Source organism: Lepisma saccharinum, chromosome 25 (assembly GCF_977018435.1).
Source record: "Lepisma saccharinum chromosome 25, izLepSacc3.1, whole genome shotgun sequence".
NCBI lineage: Eukaryota > Metazoa > Arthropoda > Insecta > Zygentoma > Lepismatidae > Lepisma > Lepisma saccharinum.
In genome coordinates this window covers 16,292,576-16,312,581 of record NC_139253.1, presented here as the reverse complement: position 1 = coordinate 16,312,581, position 20,006 = coordinate 16,292,576, and the positions used below count along the sequence as shown (strand labels likewise).

The 20,006-nt window shown below is 41.0% G+C and overlaps 2 protein-coding genes across 6 annotated transcripts in view; one reads left to right on the top strand and one right to left on the bottom strand.

Annotated features, from left to right (window-relative positions):
- Positions 1 to 20,006, bottom strand: part of LOC145978541 (uncharacterized) — a 250,254-nt gene that overhangs the window by 222,194 nt on the left and 8,054 nt on the right. The gene's annotated exons all lie outside the window — the stretch shown is intronic.
- LOC145978542 (serologically defined colon cancer antigen 8) overlaps positions 13,694 to 20,006 on the top strand; it is a 93,313-nt gene continuing 87,000 nt past the window's right edge. For 4 of the 5 annotated variants that reach the window (XM_083111210.1, XM_083111209.1, XM_083111213.1 and 1 more), the window contains exon 1: positions 13,694 to 13,883. In XM_083111210.1, the coding sequence (XP_082967336.1) occupies positions 13,717 to 13,883 (167 nt within the window). In that variant the 5' untranslated portion in view covers positions 13,694 to 13,716. Of the gene's footprint in view, positions 13,884 to 18,112; positions 18,247 to 20,006 lie in introns of those variants that run through there. The other variant, XM_083111211.1, reaches the window with a different exon arrangement.

Here is a 20,006-nt window from a genome sequence, read left to right as displayed (position 1 = left end):
TGCAATATAATAAAACCATACTACGTTTACAAATACTTAACTAACTCTCTAGCCTTGTTAAAAGGTTTATGGCTGCAGCAACGCAAGCATTCCATCTGCCCCTATCCTGGGCAAGATCAATCCAATCTTTCCCATCCTTACCTATTTAATTTAGGTCCATCTCAATGTTATCCCTCCATCTTCGTCTTCGCCTTCCTACAGGTCTCTTTCCATCAGGTTTCCCAACAACAATCCTGTAAACTCTTCTTTCCATTCCCATTCGTGCCATATGGCCTGCCCATCTAAGTCTTCTTGATTTAATTATTCTAATAATATCTAATGATATCTGGACATGAAACAAGTACTTGCACAAGCAAATATATTTCATGGTTAGATCCTTAAGTCTACTCTCGCATCAAATTATGTAGCAATTGTATATTTTCCTGTATGTCAGTTGATGAATAATTATTAATTTTATACCTCACAGTCATTATTTGACTGACATTCACTTTACAGGGTGACTGTGACTCCCCCGGCCCCTTTCGGGTCCCCCTTGGCCAAATAAATTGTGTTGATTTCTGCCAATACAGAATCTTCGGGTCACTTGCATCTTTATAGATTTCTCAACGATAAAATTTGTACAAGCACAGTTTCTTTCGGTTCAAAAGAAAAAATAATAATGAAGATATTACATGTGTACGCTTAGCTATAAAAAAACTGCACGACTTAATTTTTAGTAATAATTATTGAATAAATGCAAAGAAACCACGAGTGTAAGCAGAGGAAACTCTTCTGAAACATTCCTTCAAGATTATTATGCACAACAAGCAGGAAATGCCAAGCAATTAAAGAATTCATTAGTTATTTTTATGAGATGTAAACATTGCAAATGTATTCATATGACTGCATGACTTCCTACATTCTTACGTATTCTGTGTTTCTTTTAGTTGTGACCAAAACCTATACAAAGAGAATCACTACAGAGCTTTTGTATAAGATCACCCTATGATAATACTTATAGCACTGTCTGGCAGTCATCTCATTCTATTGTCTCGTTCATTTTACGCCACTTTCCTACATCTTGAGTTAAGATCGGGGATGATGAATGATGAACTGCGCAAAGACAATTATGCATCCGAGTCTTACTTAACCAAAATTCGAATCTGGGACCTTGACTTCGTAGGCCATTAAGCTGAGCAGTTCTCGACAGAGGGAAAGGGAAGGTGATTTCAGTAAATAAGAATATGAAGTGTAGAGAAATCGTGTCTAAATCAAAAACGAATTACGTACTAATGCGACTAAGAGACATATGAAAGTTGTCTGTGTGATCCTTTATACAGGGTGTGTCTACGAAGTTTTTAGACTGGCTTAATCAAAAGTGTAAATATGTGAGACTTGCCATAAGCATTGGTTAGTCTTCGATGTCTCCTAACGTCCACACATTTAGTGACATGGCTGTACAATTGCTGGATCCCCCTGTGGATATTTTCTTTTAGGATTGTGTTTAGGTGTCTCGTCACAGCTCCTTCAACTTTCAAAATGCTGTCAAAAAGTTCTTCAGGTGGAATTTCAATTTGGGGAATAAAAGTAGTCATCCAGTGCCAAGTGACGAGGGTACAAAACACTGCACTAGTATAAAAACTGTAACTCACTCAATATTGCACTGAATCAGACATCAATTTCATTGGGGTCCCAGTTCGATACCCGGTAGAGGCACATAGTGGTTCGGATCCCACTGTAAGCTGTAGGTCCAGTCCCGATTAACCTTACTGTGCACAAAGTGAACTTAAAACACCAAATCAAATCAAACCAATTTCACTACACACTCACTACATGAGACACTACGTAATATTTGTACCAAATGGCACATTGCAGCATTTATCTTGTTACAATGTTGCCAGGCTAAAAACTCAGTAGATACACTGTGTAGATACAATTTATTAGTTATTTGGAGTGAAAAGGCTTAAGTTTTAGCTTGCTTGAAATAATTCGTACATTTTTATTATACATTATACTGTGGCAAGTCTCGTCTCGTCTCGGTACCATCTCAATATTCGTCCCCCTGCAGCAACACAACACTGCCTTTGCCACTACTCGGCAGTTAACTTGCTAGAAACACTGCTTTCAGTGAAAGAAAAGGAATTGTAGCTAAAGCTTACGTGCAGATCAAAAAACCAAACAATCAATATTAACAGGTTAATTAGTGAAGGTTTCCACTCCCCTCCAATTTAACCTCAACCACTTCCTGCGGTTCCTCCTTCCCAATGCGGTAGGTCTTTCTGCACGAGAGAGATTGATGTCTGTATCTCCGATTTAATAAAGCATTACCGTAGGAACTAAGGTCGAAAGTGCGGTTATTAGACACTACAAATCGCTTTATGTGTCCGTCAAATATGATATGCAATTGTTCTTCAATAGGATATTGCATTCACCCAAACAAATTTGCTAAGTATACAATATTTTGGGATTGCTCGCACGAATAATTTTGGTGAGAGCCGTAAAGACGGGGGAAAAATGTACTTAGTCTTGAATGATTTGATTTATTTTACTTTGCTTTTCTGCCACTTTTGGAAAATCGCGAAGATGAGGATGAATGGTAATAAGCTGAAATTGATGAAAAGACTATCACAAACATGGACAGGACACAACACGAGCCCACATGGTTTATACTGCAAGTCCAAACGCCAGAGCCTCATTAGTCTGCAAAATGCAGTCCAGGGTGTACAAAGAGGAAGAGAAGTTGATATTTGGGTGTCTTCATAAAGGGTCCTTGGATCGAATTCCGGCTTGGGCATAGGTGTTCTTTGCGAGTGTTCAGTAATCAACAATTTCATCACGTCACAGGCCATCGTCGCGATTAACCAAACGTTGCAGAAAAGCAGGGCTAAATAAAAACAATCAGATCACTGGAACTTGGTGTCTAATCTCTATTTTCTTTGTTGGATAACAACCGTGCACCTTCTAGAAGTGTAAACTAGAATTTGGGGACTCTAAGAGTGCTTTTTTATGAGATGTCACGAAATTACGATTTATAAATTAGCAATTCTGCACTGAAAAATTACATCCATTTCGAAGTGAATTGTGCCTAAATTTACTACTACTAACCTATATCTTGATTACAAAGCCATTTTATTATTTATTCCATCCTAGTAAATACAATGTGTTACAAAAATATTGATCACTAAATAAATATAATGTGAATGGATTTTTCAGAGGAAAAGGGAAATTATACGAAAACCGATCTCTGGAACCAACCGTGAAAACAAGCTTCTGCGCAGTAGCAGAAGTGCAAAATCTCCAACGAATGCTCATGCCCTCGCATTCAGGGCTCCTAATTAAGACTTAACTAGAACAATAAAGATTAAGCTAAGAATTGTGCTGAACGAAATATAGAGCGCGTGTCACGGTACAGTAACACCATGAAACGATTACTCAGCAAGCAACCAAGAAAAAGAGAAAAGAGAGACGGTACCTTATTTACACAGGGAATAGTTTCAGCACTTGGAAATACAAAGGAATAAATTGTTTTCTATGTATACCGTTAAATATAAAAAATACTAGTTAATATCCAACGGGTTTCTTGCGATTTAATATTATAACGTTGCAAAAAAAAAATAGTAGTTCCCCTAATTCTATATCAATGTAAAATACACTATGAGCACTGAAATTGCTTACGTTTTAAAATATGAGAGTCATACTGTTTGTCAGACGTCGCTATGGAGGTGTATAAAGATGTACACGTACGGTAGTTATGCCTATTAATTTTGTACCTGTTACACATTTTTACAATGACTGATTAATTGAATTGGCTTATCTTACTACGCATTTCTGCCATTTTCGACTAATTTCGAAGATGAGGACGAGTGAAGATATGGCTAAAGTAGTGAAGGGACATTCACAAAGAACACACATGCCCAGGCCGGGATTTGAACCCGGGACTCCTGGCATCGTAGCGTGGTGTGCTAATCTCTGCGCCACGAAGGTCGGAACAATTTTTTTTTTTTTTTTACAATGAAGTTATCCACTTTATAATCTTGAGTTTTGATTGACTGATTTTTTGTTTTAATGCCACTTTATGCACAGATAGGCTAATAGGGACTGGACCTACAGTTTAAAGTGGGGTCCGAACCATTATGTGCCTCCAATAAAGAATGATGTTTTATTTAAACAGCAGATGTGTAAATAAAGTACAACTGAATGTGTCATTTTGGTAAGGGCCGTAAATACTTTTAACTAAACTTACGGTAAAAGAAAAAAAAATGTTTAAAAAAGTAATGAGAAGATCCAGAGTTAGAAAAAAATAATTCCCATTCTATTTGTGACTCTGAAAAACTACTTGGTTGCTTAACAAGCTGCAAACGATATTAGTAAGCATGAACAGAACTAAATGTCCTTATGGGCGCTATTCACCGGATGTTTACCTTTCTGTGCTTCCTTGGCGCTGGCGGGTACTGCACTTCCGCTTTTGAAAAGAATAACATTGAATTCATAGGTGTAAAGGCAGTGTCTTCGGAAAAGGCGACAATACGTGTGTGGCTTTTGGTTTCAACATGAGATAGGGAACAAACAATCGTTTTCAGACAGAACCGATACGGAAAAAATCAGTGGATTTAGGCAGTAAAGCGAAAAGATTGGACACAAACACAAGGGAGTAGGGAAATTGCCAATCTTTTCTAGGTACCTTTGTTCCTCTATATCACTCAAAAATTTCGAGTGATCCATTTCGTTTCCGGTTTTTTATAAGAAAATAAGCTCGGTGACGATCTGTATTCCACTTATTTACATTGGAAAATTCGTCAAACCGGTAGTTCTTTCCCCGCCATGAATAATCGAATTATCTGATCGATCATTTTTTGTTTACTCAGGAATAACCCCCAAAGCCGTGAGAATACTCTCTCCATAAGAAAATGTGATGACCGGCACAAGGAAAAAAGACTGTAAGAAGCGTTCCCTGACACTAGCATAGTTTCTCCCAGCCCTTTCAAGTTTGACAGCAGCTTGGTATTACATCACCGTGCAAGCCTGTCTGCTGGACGCAAGGTTACAATCTACATGCAGAAACTTACGGAAAAGAATCCCCACTGAGCATTTCCAACGTGCCTTCATACCACCACCAGCACCTTATCAGCCGTTTCGAAGACCTTGAAAGGTGCACAGAAGTTAAGTTTGTTGGATCGAGGAAACAACAAAGAAAACTTGGTTTCACATGGGATGCAATAGAAGACAAGGTGAACAACCATGAACTTTCGCCTGGCGTTTCGCAGAACAACGATTCTATGGCTTACCAGAAAAACCTGTTTAGGAAAACTAATAAATTCACGTAGTACATGGATTTTAATGGCGCTGGTTTAGCGAAACAGGCGCTAATGAACTTATGTGTATCTTGAACTTGAAACAAGTACCCACGCATAAATGTATAAACACCTCCAAGACGTCACATGTGATGAAATATCATTGATTATCTAACTTCGAATTTTAGATAATCGCGACGATGAGGATGAGTAGTGAGTGATTGTATGTATTGAATAAGCATGAACAAGACAGGAAACCCAAAACCTAGAGGATTGTACTTGTTGTGGTTCCAGGCGCTAGAGGCCCGTTAAGAATGCAGAATTCGGTATGTACTATGTAGAATAGAGGTTAGCATTTGAACGTCCAAGGTCATCCTTATTACAAGAATAGGAAAAATGAGATAATCCGTTTCTAGTTTGGAAGGAATAAAACGTAGATAAAAGGTAAAAGAATAGTTAAAGGTAAATACTTGTGCCGTGAACTCACATAGGAGAGATGTGAAGTAGGGACTCCATAAATTCACGATCTCGGTTGTTTGTGGAGGTGGTGGGATCAACAACACGCTCCGGTTGTCTTTACTAGTTCCCCCATAGGTACCCATCCCATTTATTTGAGGATGGGAGAATCCCATGGCCGCTATGCACGATGCAGGTCGGAAAATTTCCACCAGAGATCACCTATTCCAGGATTCTGACCCGGGTCTCCCGAGTGCCAGTCTGATGCTCTACTAACTAGACCACAAAATTGAAGATTTAAAAAAAAATGAATAGACGATGAAATATAAATCACAATGTGATCATGGATACTCAGAAACTCGCGGCTGTATCCATGAGATTGACTGCAGAGAGCAACGTTTCGTGCTTTCTGCTCACGTCCAGAAGGGAAAGGGGGGCTAGGAGAGCCGTGTCCCTCCCTGGATTATGAATGTCCACCTAAAATTATATACGTGTTCCACACATATAATTGAAGGGCCAGGGGGAAAAACGATGAATGTTCATTCGAGACGATTTGCCAGGAAATGAAAAAACAAAGTAGTCTATTTCTTTTCATAAGTACGTTAATATATGCCAAAATAATAATGCGTTTTTCAGGCACTTCTCATCGTTTCCCAACCAACGCCGTTCTCATTCTTATAGTACAGCTTCTGAACTATCAGATGGCGTTGCGATCTCAAAATGAGAAAAATAGACATTCATCGCTTTTCCCCCTGGCCCTTCAATTTCATTCAAGTCACAGTAGCATATGTTCATTATTACAGTATACAGGTGTTGCAGGAACATGATAATTTTATACTGAAATAATATTTTTTGATTGATATGTTGTTTTAAGTCCACTTTATGCACAGATAGGCTAATCGGGACTGGACCTACAGTTTAAAGTGGGGTCCGAACCACTATGTTCCTCCACCGGGTTAATGAAAAACAACAAAACTCAATTTGTCCACGTATAACGTAAGCGACCAGACTGCGATTTTCACGTACGTTTTGCAACCATGCCACCCGAGGTACAATTTCACCGCCCACGAGTGCTTTACAGAAGATCTGAGAAAACGCCATCTTTATTCTAACATTGTGTGTACCTTTTAATTAAACGGGAACGGTTCATGACGAAAATGTATCGCTTTTATCCAGAAAAACTCGGAACCTTTCGTGGTGACGAAACACACAGCGGTTGGAAGGAAGTGCCTGAGCGTGCACGAAGACGCTGGCACTACCAGGCTAGGACGATCCTCAAGGCACGTGCGTACAGGCCATAAAATTCGATTCAATAAATAAACGTAGAAGGTCGGAAGCTTTCTTCTCTCTAGCAATAAAACAAAACACTGCCGCAGAAAAGGACAAAGCGCGTACTGCCAAGCCTGGGTCATTAGATCAGAAATATATCATTCCTTTACGAGATACGAAGCTGCACAATGTATACACTGACATTGTATTAATTCCACAAGCAAATTAATGCATGTTATTATGCATATGCTATATTACATGCTTTTCATATAACAATGAGCACGAACAATAATACAGGGTGGCTCAAAAAGTCACTTAACACCCTCGGTACAAGGCCACTGCAGCGTGCAACATGGAAATGGTGATGACCAATCGTTATCAGGCCAAGGGGGAATCACATTGACGCCACCCGCGCGGTCGGCGGCCATCTTGAATTCAACTTCAGAAATTTAAATGGGAAGGGTGTGATATGATATATCAACTCAGGCTAGAATTTCACGAGAAATACAATGGTGAAGGTTTTTCGACGTATCTTTAACCAGTAAAAAGTTATGACTGAATTCTTGTACCAATTTGCTCCTTTTCGAGGTGTTAGAAAAATGCCTTCAAATTTGTTTAGCGCATCGGTAATGCATCGAGATCAAAGTGAAGTCTAGGGAGAGAAGTTCGCATTCCATTGCACAAGATTTTAATCGGATACATCCATGAAGAGCTGCGCATTATGAATGGTTGTCGCGAACAATTTACAGTGTGACGCTTCCATTGAATTAAAAGTCCTTCACAGTGACAAGGCTAATGTTTATGTTCATAAGGAAGTTCATAAACCGCGCGGGTGGCGTCAATGTGGTCCCCCCTAGGCCTGATAACGATTGGTCATCACCATTTCCATGTTGCGAGCTGCAGTGGCCTTGTATCGGGGGTGTTAAGTGACTTTTTGAGCCACCCTGTATATTTTGTTGATACAAACTTAAGAAGGCGTCTACTTGATTGATTGACTGATTTGGTTTATTTTCCTTCGCTTTTCTGCCACGTTTGGCTAATTGCGACGATGTGGGTGAGTGATGAAATGGAAGGGGCAGTCACAATGAACACCAATTCCCAAGTCGAGATTCGAACCAGGGACCACTGGTGTCGTAGCGCGCTATGTAACCACTGGGATCAGCCGGGGACCTCTAGCGTTGTAGCGGGCTGTAAATAATATTGTTTAATTAAATCTAAATTATTATTATTATACTGAACCCAACTCCAACTGGCGGTTGACCTTGTTGGCTGTTTCTGCGGCGTCCTGTCCCCCAATCATTTCCGGGGGCGTGTGGTCCGGTGGGTGTCAACAAACTCAGTTGCGAAGTAAAAGTTGAAGGCATCACATTGTTCTCCCGAAGCAACGTTGCCAAGGGTACTTATGTTTTACCCAGTTGTCTTTATATGACTGCATTCCAACCTGCGGGTTCCTTCCGGAACCGCGTGTGCATTAACCCCCGCCGATTTCTGGTGCTGGCAATATCGTTGCTCGAGAAGACTCTTTCTCGCTTTACTGTACGTCTGGCAACATGTGGTGGACCCAACGCTCATTTGTTTCCTCCCGCGAACAACGTTCGGTACCTTGTGACTCGAAAATGCCCGATCTCAGTCGAAGAAAATTCAACTGATCGCTGATTCCCAGCCACCAGTTGGAGTTGCGTTCAGTATAGAGCTGCAGAAGTCGGTACGGAGTCTGACTACCACGCAGGAAACTTGGGTTCGATTTCCGGAGCCCTGCATGGAACAGGTCTGGGGTTCAGCCAGTCTGTCTCTAAGAAATGCATATCTGGGGGTTAAAGGGGGCCGGAGCGTAATGCTGAGTGATCACATCAACTTCACAAATGGTCGATCGTGAGAAAATTGTGTAGCTAGGAATGAGTAGCGTAACCCGGTAGTGGAAATCTACGACGACGACTGGGGGTTCGTCGTGCTGACCACACGTCACCCAGTAACTGTCTGGATGAGGCCGGCAGTCGATAGGTAGGCTCTGGCCCGCCAAGGGTTGTTGTTTTTGTTTTTGTTGTTATTATCATTATTATGTGCATACATGTGACGGCCATGCGTGCTTGTGAACTTTTCTTCTGTAAAATAAATCACTCAAACAGTCAATACTCTACGTCAGCAGCTGAGGAAAACTCCATAATGTTCGAATGATCCATTCCAAGCGGGAGAGAAGAACTGGAAAACGACCTTGATTCAAGGTAAGACTCCGAATAACACCATTCGTAGTTAATGGAGACGGCGAAAATAGATCAAGATTGCGCTTCTGATAGCCAGCCAGAATAATAGTGTACTAGTTCGCGCAATTTTAAGCATTTCACGCTGCGAATGCGTGACAACCAAGAGTTTTATTAGAACATAAAATTTCCCTTTAAGCTCCCTGCCAGAGCATGAGAGCTAAGGACACAATATGGAACTATTTCAAGTATTCGCCTCACATGCTTAATGTCTGTCAAACCACATTCGAATCGAATAGAGCGAGCTACGATTGCGGCAACAACCAATACTAGGTAATAATTACTTTATCTGTTGGGAGTTAACAGATCTGTTCTCATTAGCAAAGACATATTTTCTGGTGTGGCATGGCGGTATCTTCGAATAAAAATGTATTTTTTTTATTTCACTTAAGTTTAAATACTGGAGTAAAAGAAATTACATAAATTGAAATTCTACATTAAAAATGTCTAAAATTTTAGGTTTGATTACATTTCGCAATAATAATAATTAAAAATTATAGACAGTATAATGAGCTCATGGAAAATATTGCAAATACTATTGTACTACAGATCTCCACGATAAAGGGGTAACTAGAGTCAGTTCCGAAACCAGAGATCCTGGACTCAAATCTTCAAAAGTTTCCGATTATATTCTTATTATATTGTTATCATGAAATTTGCTTATTACAAGCGTTAGATAAAAAGTAATGGCAACATCTCTCTTATTTTGAAATGGGTTTGCTATCAGTGGCAAAATCACTTACATTTCTTCAATGTAATCTCCCTCCTCCTCCCCTCGATGTCGTTCAATGAAAATCTGAAAGTTTCGGGGGAAATTTTAGTAACGAAATTTACGTTGTATAGTCTCTTATTTCTTGGTTTAATTTTTCGAGCTAACGAATTTTTTGGTTTGGTTATTCTGCTGAAACACTCAATTGCTGAGCTTTATTTTTCTAATCGAATATCGAGATAACAGCTTTCTGTTTTTCTCTAATTTGAAATGAACGATGATAATTTTCAAGGGGCATCTACTCATCGATTCGACCTTTCCTTCTCACGTCGCCCATTGGTCGAATCTGTATTTCCTTGTGTTAGTTTACTATCAATGTTTGCAAATAAAATGTACAGTATCACTGTCGTGATTAAGTTGAAAAGCGATATAAAATAGCCTACACAAACTGGTGTATATTGCCGTTTATTTGTAAAGCTGCGAGGAAGCTTACACCAAGGATGGACATAAACAGTGTCTGTAGCTTTCATTTGAGAAACTCTTTGTGACGAGTAACTGTGGTAACTAAACTCAGTGGCGAAGCGGTTTTTCATTAAGTGACGCGTGGTCAGATAGGAAGCGCTAAGCAGGGCCTCCCCGATGGCGCAGTGGTAGCGTCGTCGCCTTGCAATCAAGGGGTCCCGGGTTCGATACCTGGTGGAGGCACAAGTGGTTCGGATCCCACTTTAAACTGTAGGTCCAGTCCCGATTAGCCTTCCTGTGCATAAAGTGGACTTAAAACACCAAATCAATCAATCAATCAGGAAGCGCTAAGCAACAAGTAGGGTTCAGATAGGAAGCGTTAAGCGACAAGTAGAATTCATATAGGAAGCGGCAAGCGAGAAGTAGAATTCAGATAGGAAGCGCCAAGCAACAAGTAGAATTCAGATAGGAAGCGGCAAGCGAGAAGTAGAATTCAGAGAGGAAGCGGCAAGCTAGAAGTAGATTTCAGATAGGATGCGGCAAGCGAGAAGTAGAATTCAGATAGGAAGCGGAGCGAGAAGTAGAATTCAGATAGGAAGCAGCAAGCGATAAGTAGAATTCAGATAGGAAGCGCCAAGCAAAAAGTAGAATTCAGATAGGAAGCGCCAAGCAAAAAGTAGAATTCAGATAGGAAGCGGCAAGCGAGAAGTAAAATTCAGATAGGAAGCGCTAAGCGACATGTAGAATTCAGATAGGATGCGGCAAGCGAGAAGCAGAATTCAGATAGGATGCGGCAAGCGAGAAGCAGAATTCAGATAGGAAGCGCCAAGCAAAAAGTAGAATTCAGATAGGAAGCGGCAAGCGAGAAGTAGAATTCAGATAGGAAGCGGCAAGCGAGAAGTAGAATTCTGATAGGAAGCGGCAAGCGAGAAGTAGAATTCTGATAGGAAGCGGCAAGCGAGAAGTAGAATTCAGATAGGAAGCGGCAAGCTAGAAGTAGAATTCAGATAGGAAGCGGCAAGCTAGAAGTAGAATTCAGATAGGATGCGGCAAGCGAGAAGTAGAATTCAGATAGGAAGCGGCAAGCGAGAAGTAGAATTCAAGATATGAAGCGGTAAGCGACAAGTGACGTTTCACGCAAGCGCACACTGGATTTCGTTCTGCGGACACGTAGGAGACTGCAGCGCAATCTTCTGCGAATTAGAAGGGAATCTAATGTATCACACAAACAGTATAAAAAGTATAGAAAAATGTTCCAAATCACTGAAATGTCCCTCAATGAGAATATATATATCCCTAAAAAAATGTTGAAGTTCGAGACAAACACTAATAAATCCGCTGTTTAGCTGTCTTGTACGATTAGAAAGCGGCTAAATTCGCGAGAAACACAAAAGTTAGCTTTGTTTCCCTGTAATTTTTGCTATATGTGTCTAAATAGTGGTGAAATTCGCGAGAAACACTAAAAATTCCGCTGTACCGCGACATTCTATGTATAAAGAAGCTTTTAGTGTATTACACAATCTCGATTAATTTTAAAAACTAGTATCTATTGAAATTGCTAATATAAAATTGCTCAAGAGTTTGATCACAGTCAACACTTAACGATATTATCGAGAATGCGAGAAGTTAAAGGTCCCACCAATAACTTAGGTTGCGGAAATTATTTCCAATATTTTAAATTCTATGCAAACAAGGGAGTTCAATACGAGTCCCAATGTTGCTATCATCTGGTTTGCGAGATCACAGTCCGCTACTTTTGATCTAAAATAGCTGCCACATTTTTTAGCTCCCACTAGTGTAGTCATAATTTCCCTTTTGCAAATGTAAAATTTACCATTTTTAATCCAAATCTACCCTTCACTTTAGAAAAACTAATATCACGATCACGAAGTCTTATCAATGATTCGTGTGATCGATTTCCGGGGTGAGTGATCTAAGGTCGAAATTTTTCTGGCCTTGTCCCCGCATAAAACGGCTCTGTGGTTCAACCAGTCTCAAATCCATGGGTACCTGAAGGCAAGCCTCGGGGGAATGTGGTAAAGGCAGCTGGAGCGTGGTGCTGATCACATCTCTTCCAAAATGGCCGGGATCGAGAATGTGTGGGTGTCCTATAGTGGAACCACGAGCAAAACAACCTGCGCAGACCCGCGACTCCCGTACTCCCGCGAGTAGGGGAGAGGAAGAGTGGACCATGCTTCCTTATGGCCCGATGTGGAAGGGAAGAAGGGAAAGCTGCGCGGGGACTTTTCGTCCCAAGGTTTTTTTTCCTTGTGGTCGATCTATAAATGTGCCTTCACGGCACGGTGCTATATGCACGGGCAACTTTACCTTTTTACCTTTATTATTAGCAGTAGTAGAGTGGAAGTAGCAGTTATAGTGAAGAGATATTAACTGTTCCAAAGCACAATGAAAATTGGCTCTCCTCGATGGCGCAGTGGTAGCGTCGTCGACTTGTAATCAAGTTTGTCCTGGGTTCGATTCCCGGTGGAGACACATAGTGGTTCGGATCCCACTTTAAACTGTAGATTAGCCTTACTGTGCATAAAGTGGACTTCAAACACCAAATCAATTAATCAAACCCAATGAAAATTTTAAATTATGATAGTTTTGGAGAAATAAATTGTGACAAAACAAAGGGAGCGAACTTAAGTTTGATAAGTAAATCTGATCTCTTCAAATTTTCCAGCAATTTTGATTTCTTAAGTTGTTGTTTTTTCCTTTTGCCTTTTCGACGAGGGAAATTTCCATCTTGTTGCACCACTGGCTCCCATCTGGGACTGCGAGAACGTCAACCATTCTGCTACATGGGAGCTCGTAAGTGGCAGCTGGACTCCAACCCACGATCTTTGGACTACGAGATCTGCGTCCAGCTTTAATAGCACTGGATAAATGAAGCTGCGGTCAAAAGACCTTCCTCCTCAAGTAAGATGCCATTAATTCACTGAAACGGAAACCAAACACCTTTTTGGAAGTTGCAGACCTTACGTCTCTATCAAGCACCGCCGTACAAAGGAGCCTGACAGTTCGTCAACAACCCTCACTCCCCAGCGCTCGAGCACAATGCAGTGATATATGAACAGCCCCGCGGGACAGCTCGCGGTCACCAATAACATTCCCCAAGTCAGGAAGGTCTAATAGGAAGTCCGCATGGCAAAAAGGCGAATGGTTACCAGGCTATTCCCCAGCACGTCTCCGCGTGGTACAGGATCGATCGGACGAGATTATAAAGAGACCCGGCGCCTACATCAAAGCTTACAGTGCGACCGACATGCTGAGTGCGTACCGGAACGTGATGCCGCTGGGAGGGACGAGACGGGGTCGCTCCCAGGCGGCGGGTCTCGGTTTGCATCCCGGATCGGGGACCAGTTTCCTGGTGAAACCGCGCATCGGGCCCCTCCGGCCTACGTTGCGGCCCCGGACTGCACCGGATGGCGGGAAAGGACGAAAGTTCAAAGGAAGGTAAGTCGTCTACGTTAAATGGTCAATACACGATCTATTAGCAACACACACACACAGAGGGAGAGAGAGGGGGGAAGAGATGCAGGGCCGCCTCATGGCGTAGTGGTAAAGTACTCGCCTTGTAATCAAGAGGTCTTGGGTTCAATACCCGGTGGAGGCAGATAGTGGTTCAGATTCCACTTTAATCTGTAGGTGTAGTCCCAATTAGCCTATCTGTGCATGGAAAAACATCTTGTCATTTTGTTAGTCGCCGATGAAATGCTTCAACCACAGGACTACTTGCATTCGTCATCATTCCGACAACTTTCTGCTCTGAAACGCCGACGACCCTTGGTCAAATTAAGAGATTCTTCCTTCCAACATTATAGCTGCGCCGGGTCAAGAACAGGCGTGGGTCCGCCTTTATGGCAGTCACCCGCTGTTGACAGCCAATTAGGCATACCGATTCTTACGGTTTCCAATCCCTGTTCCCCGAACCAGCCAGCAGGGAAACAGGATTAGCCGTCCTGCACTGTGATTGCACACCTGTTAGTACGCGGCCGAAGTATAGGCGCACACGCAGTGACGAGAGGAAAAGTGTGTCGTTGGAGTTGGTGATCTAGAGTTGTGTAGTCAGAAGCCCACTGGTGATTCTCTCCGTATCTCTTCTGAATCATTTTGCAGGACAATGCTCGGGTGCATGTAGCGCAACCTGTGGCTGATTTGTTAGCTCGATGGGGCTGGCAGTAGCTCTACCAGCCCCTGTGACTATGATTTGATCCCTATGATAAATCTGCCGAACTGTTACAGAGATTCTTCAGGCAATAGACCGCTCCATTCAAACCATCAACAGAACAGGCACTGATACAGAAATATTACGACTTCCACATCGCTGGCAACAATTGTACACAATGCTGGTCACTACATCAAAGGGCTGTAAAAGTTTTACAGAAAAATCTCTTTCGTATCATTTGTAAATTAATAGTTGCCACTGTTAAATTTCCAACCCACGTAAAACATTTTCTTAATAACGCTTTTTCCTCCTATTTCACTGTTCGTCTCGACGCTACAAGCTTTGGAAAAACTTAATTCTATCCCGAGTACATATGCAACCACACAGCACAGTTTAGGGTTTGCCACTAACGGATTCACTAACCACTACAAACAAAATAATATATGACCTATGCGTAGACCATGGAAGAGGATAGAAACATTTACAGGGTCCCTGGGAGCCTGGTGGTAAGATACCTGTGGGAAGGCAAAGACAAAGATGGAATGACAACTTTAAGATGGACCTGAAGGAAATTGGTAAAGATGGTCAAGAGTGGATTGAACTTAGGTTCAGGTGGAAAACCTTCGGGTTTAGGGATCCACAGAGTTCGTTGTCTATAAATAAGCCATCCCATAGGTTAAGTCACACAATAGAACAATTTTGATTTGTGTACAAATTTCAAACTTCCTCTAGCCTTGATCTCGTCCGATTCTGTCTCGTCTCGACAAGTCTCGAATGGTCTAGTACCATCCTATCTGCATTAATGTCTTTCCCTTTACTAAATTAAGATTCAAAGCAGCTATGTGAAAATTTCATCTATACTAAAATTATTTTGTTATGGAACTTATTCAGACATACAATATTCATGACTGCTGATTATATACAGGTTATATATATGGTTGGTTATGTGCAAAAACTTGGGTTTTCAATATATTTTTTAAAATCTAAAAAGTAAAAAGGTAAAGTGTTCCCCTGTGCATAGCACCACGCCATGAAGGCGTATAGGGGGTGTGGGGGTAACGCCCCACACTTTCTTGATCCGGTCGTGAGTGGGGGGGATGTGATCAGCATCACGCCCCTGACCGCCTTTACCCCCCAGGGTTTCCCCCAGGTACCCATGTTATTCGACGCTGGGTAGGCGCCGGGGCCGCTTCCACCGTTAGAAAAGTTCCCGGATTTGAACCGGCCGGGGATCGAACCCGGGACCTTGAGCATGGTAGTCAGACGCGTTACCGACTGAGCCACCGCGGCCACACTTTTTTAAAATCTATAATTACAATTTCAAGACTCGAGACAAGAACGTATGCATTCAATTTTTGTGATACTCTGCAATGCTTTTCTAGAAGGGTACACGAAGATAAGCAATGTTTCAAAATTCAACGTCTGGTTCTGGTTTGGCGTACAAAGCATATTAAAAATACCATTAATTTAAATGGAATTGAAAAGCACCTTTGAACGGCTGCGGTTACCCGAAACGTAAGATGGGAAGACGTGTGGCAGATTGGAAATCATGGACAGCGCTGTCAGCGCCTCCCCTCATATTCTTGTTAGGAAACTAACGACATTCTACAGTTCTTTCAACATCAGGAGGGACCTTAAGGCTCGACTGGACCTATAGCCGATGATAGCGAACTCGTTCTCGAAATACCTCTTCTATCAAAAACTATGATATGATATTCCAAAATCTGGAAAAAAAAAAAAAAAAAGTGATTTCCATACATACGGCTCAGAAGTTGATGATGTAAATGACAAATTTGTGAAAGTACTGAAATGTTCGACCCGAGTTGTCGGAATCTAAAATTATTGGAATTCGAAATTCTGCAGGATCCGAATCAGATATCAGAATCTTCAAAAATTCAGACCATCCCCTAGTTTAAACTACTGAAGCTAAAAAGGAGGGGTGGGGGATTAAGTATAAGCGTGCAGTCAACGACAAATATAATAGCAGGCAAGTTAAGTTGTCCATTGCTATTTTGATTGCTTTTTATTCTATATTCTGCGTTGTTTTAAGGAATGGAATTTTGGGACACTGAAATGCACGTAACGACCAAACATGTATTCAGAGGGGGAAAGGGATTCCGGATCTCTCTCCGAAACAGTTTCCCCTAGAAAAATTAAATAAGCCAAAAATACCTATTTTTCTATTTGCCGTATATTATGGAGTTCACTTATTTCCGCCGAACTTACATGATGACGATTAAACTGATTTGTATCAGTTATTTATTACAGAATCTACGACTGATTGATCACTTTATGCACAGTAAGGCTAATCGGGACTGGACCTACAGTTTAAAGTGGAATCCGAACCACTATGTGCCTCCACCGGGCTTCGAACCCGGGACCCTTTCATTACAAGGTGACGACGCTACCACTGCGCCATCGGGGAGGCCCTACAGAATCTACGAAAATAATGCATCATAATAATAACATATCAAACAGGGACCATACCTTTCATCAGCTCAAACTAACAACTTATTCGCTATTTATAAATATTCCGTTTTAATATTATGGCAACAATTTTCTTGATAGAAAATATATTTTCACACAAATATAAAATAAAGTAGATATAAATACGTGCTGTGATATCTATTACACCATCTTGTTGCACATTTATGTAATAATAATAATAATAATAATAATAATAATAATATTGCCGATCTTCGTGGCGGAGTGATTAACACAGAGAGCACTAATACGCTAAGGGTTCCGGGTGCAAATCCCGTATTTGGCATGGTTGTTCTTCGTGAGTGTCTCTTCACCAGTTCCATCATATCGTCACTCATCCTCATCTTCGCGATCAGCCAATAGTGGCAGAAAAACGAAGGGAAATAATCTAAATTAACAATAACATAAAAGTATTATTATAATAAGCGGTAGCTTAGTCGTTAGGGCGTCTGACTACCAAGTGAGAGACCCGGCCTCGATCGCAAGTGGGAGATTTTTTCCACCTGTTCAAGCGGCTCCGGTGTCCAGCCAGCGTCCTATACAGGGGTACCTGGAGGAAACTCTGGAGGGTAAAGGCGACTAGGGGTGTGGTGCTGATCACATCACCCCCACCTTCGACAGTGATCAAGAAAGTGTGGGGCCCCAACTCCACACTCCCTATACGCCTTCATGGCGTGGTGCAAAGCACGGGTGAGCAGCACTTTACTTTTATTTACTTTACATGTCAGAAACTTAGTTAACATAGGAGGACCCCTCCCGAAATATATTTCTACGTACGCGCCTGTCACCGATCGTCAAGATGCACAAACCTGACGTATGATATAAATGCAATAAAACCTGTAAAACTACTAAAAAAATACAATAACCCACGAATATGTGCAAAAGAAAAACAATGTTAAAATATTACCATTATATGTATAGCATCGTCTTCAAGTCATGAAAAGCAGATGACTTCCGAGTGTGTCCATAAGCTGTCGGTGCCTGAAGGGGGCGTGTCTCTCTTGAATCTCACATGCCATTACGTCAGCAACAGCACAAGTGTAGGTGCACGAACGCGGCCGCGTTGGAACTGCTCCGTCGTTGGAGGGCAAATTGAAACCTGTCAGAGGAGTTTCGATTGTGTTGTGCAGTTCGTATGATTATTGTGCAAGCAGAAGCAAATGGTATGTAAGTATTATGTTTCTTGTTGGAGAAAATGCAAAACCAAGGCGAGGGAGAAGTATGGTTTCTCCGCGACGATTCTAGAAGGAGAAATGGCTGGAAGCATGCGACTTGGCTTCAACGAAAAACTTGTAAGTACATGTAATTTAGTTTTAAATCAACGTATGATCTGACCCTGGATTTGGACCATAAAGAATATAAAACATCTAATTCAGTAGTATCTCTTTTCAATAATTCATTTGTTCGTTAGTCCACGTTTAATTTTTTGGATGACTTAATTTCTTGTCGAAGAATGAGTAAGTGGAAATTGTATTTACCGAGATGGAGGATGTCTAATGAAGAAACGAATTCGGATAACTAAGGTTTCATTCAATTTTTGTCCATATCGCTCGCTATTGTGGTAATGAAAAGATGATAACCGTGTAAAAGAATACATGAGGAGCACTAGTGTACTGAAATTGTAAAAGTGGATATTACATAAGCTGTGTTCTAGATAGGGGTGGAATAGACTATAAAATATTTCGTCATTACCTTCTTAACGTTCGTTTTAAAGTGTTTTATCGGGGGTCCTTTTCAGGGGAGTTTGCATTACAAATTCGACTTTTCCTGAATTTTTCACTGCTTTCATTTGAACATTTTGGTTCTCAAAATTTCAGGACTGGCTGTAGCCCCCTTTGAATGCCAGTGACAGGGAGTGAAAAAGAGTTTAAATCGTGGGAAATCGCGCTTTTTTTTCTATCTCCAAAAGTAAATTTCTATTTTCATTAATGCGTAATTATTGCTAGTTCCAACAAATCACAAGCAAGGCAATGCCTTTACCTTGCCTGTGGTTTGTCCAACGCCCCTGAAGTTTGTTTTTTCTTATTTTTTTAGTGAGACTAATAAAATAGGTTCACATACACAATGAAAAGCTAAGGTAAGAATTAAGAATATAGAGAATGTCTCAAATTTCGTTAATATTTGGTATAGTAACTAATTTTGGCCTTCTAATCACGAATCTGTTGTTAAAATACGGGGGTCACGTCTGGAAATTGTACATTATGCACTGGTAGCCCCACAAACCATTCACAGATAGCCCCAAGAACCATTTCCGGTAAGGTTAGGTTAGGCAAGCATAGCTAAAATTTTGTTCGTAAAACAATGCGATACAGGTTTGAAAAAAAAATTCAACTTACGTCATATTTTTTCACGATTTCCAGACGTGACCCCCGCATTTTGACAACAGATTCGTGATTAGAAGGCCAAATTTAGTTATACCAAATATTAATGAAATTGGAGACATTCTATATATTCTTAACTCGCTCCAACGCTAACGCCATGAAACCTACAAGACAAAAGGTCGAATTCAAAGATGTATGTACTCAAACAGTCCACCATGTCCACCCACTTTGTTCAGTACAAATCAAAGCCCGGAATAACCCTGTGTAGCATCACTAGTGCAAAATTCACTCAGTGTAAGCCCACGAGACGTAAAAATAAAGTGATTGCAAATAATGGACAATTTGTGTTCACTTATTTATTGATTCGGTTTATTTCACTTCTCTTTTCTGCCACTTTTGGCTAATTGCAAAGATGGGGGTGAGTGCTGGGATTCAAACTCTGAACCCAGAGTCACATATCTTTGAACTTGACTAGACAATATACTGTCAAACCTAGAAAAATAGAACAGACTGAACCTGAAAATTAGTTCAACTATTTCGATGTGTTGTGTAATGTGTATACCACAGAAACACAATTTGCCAAGATATTTAGGCCAGGTGTCTGCC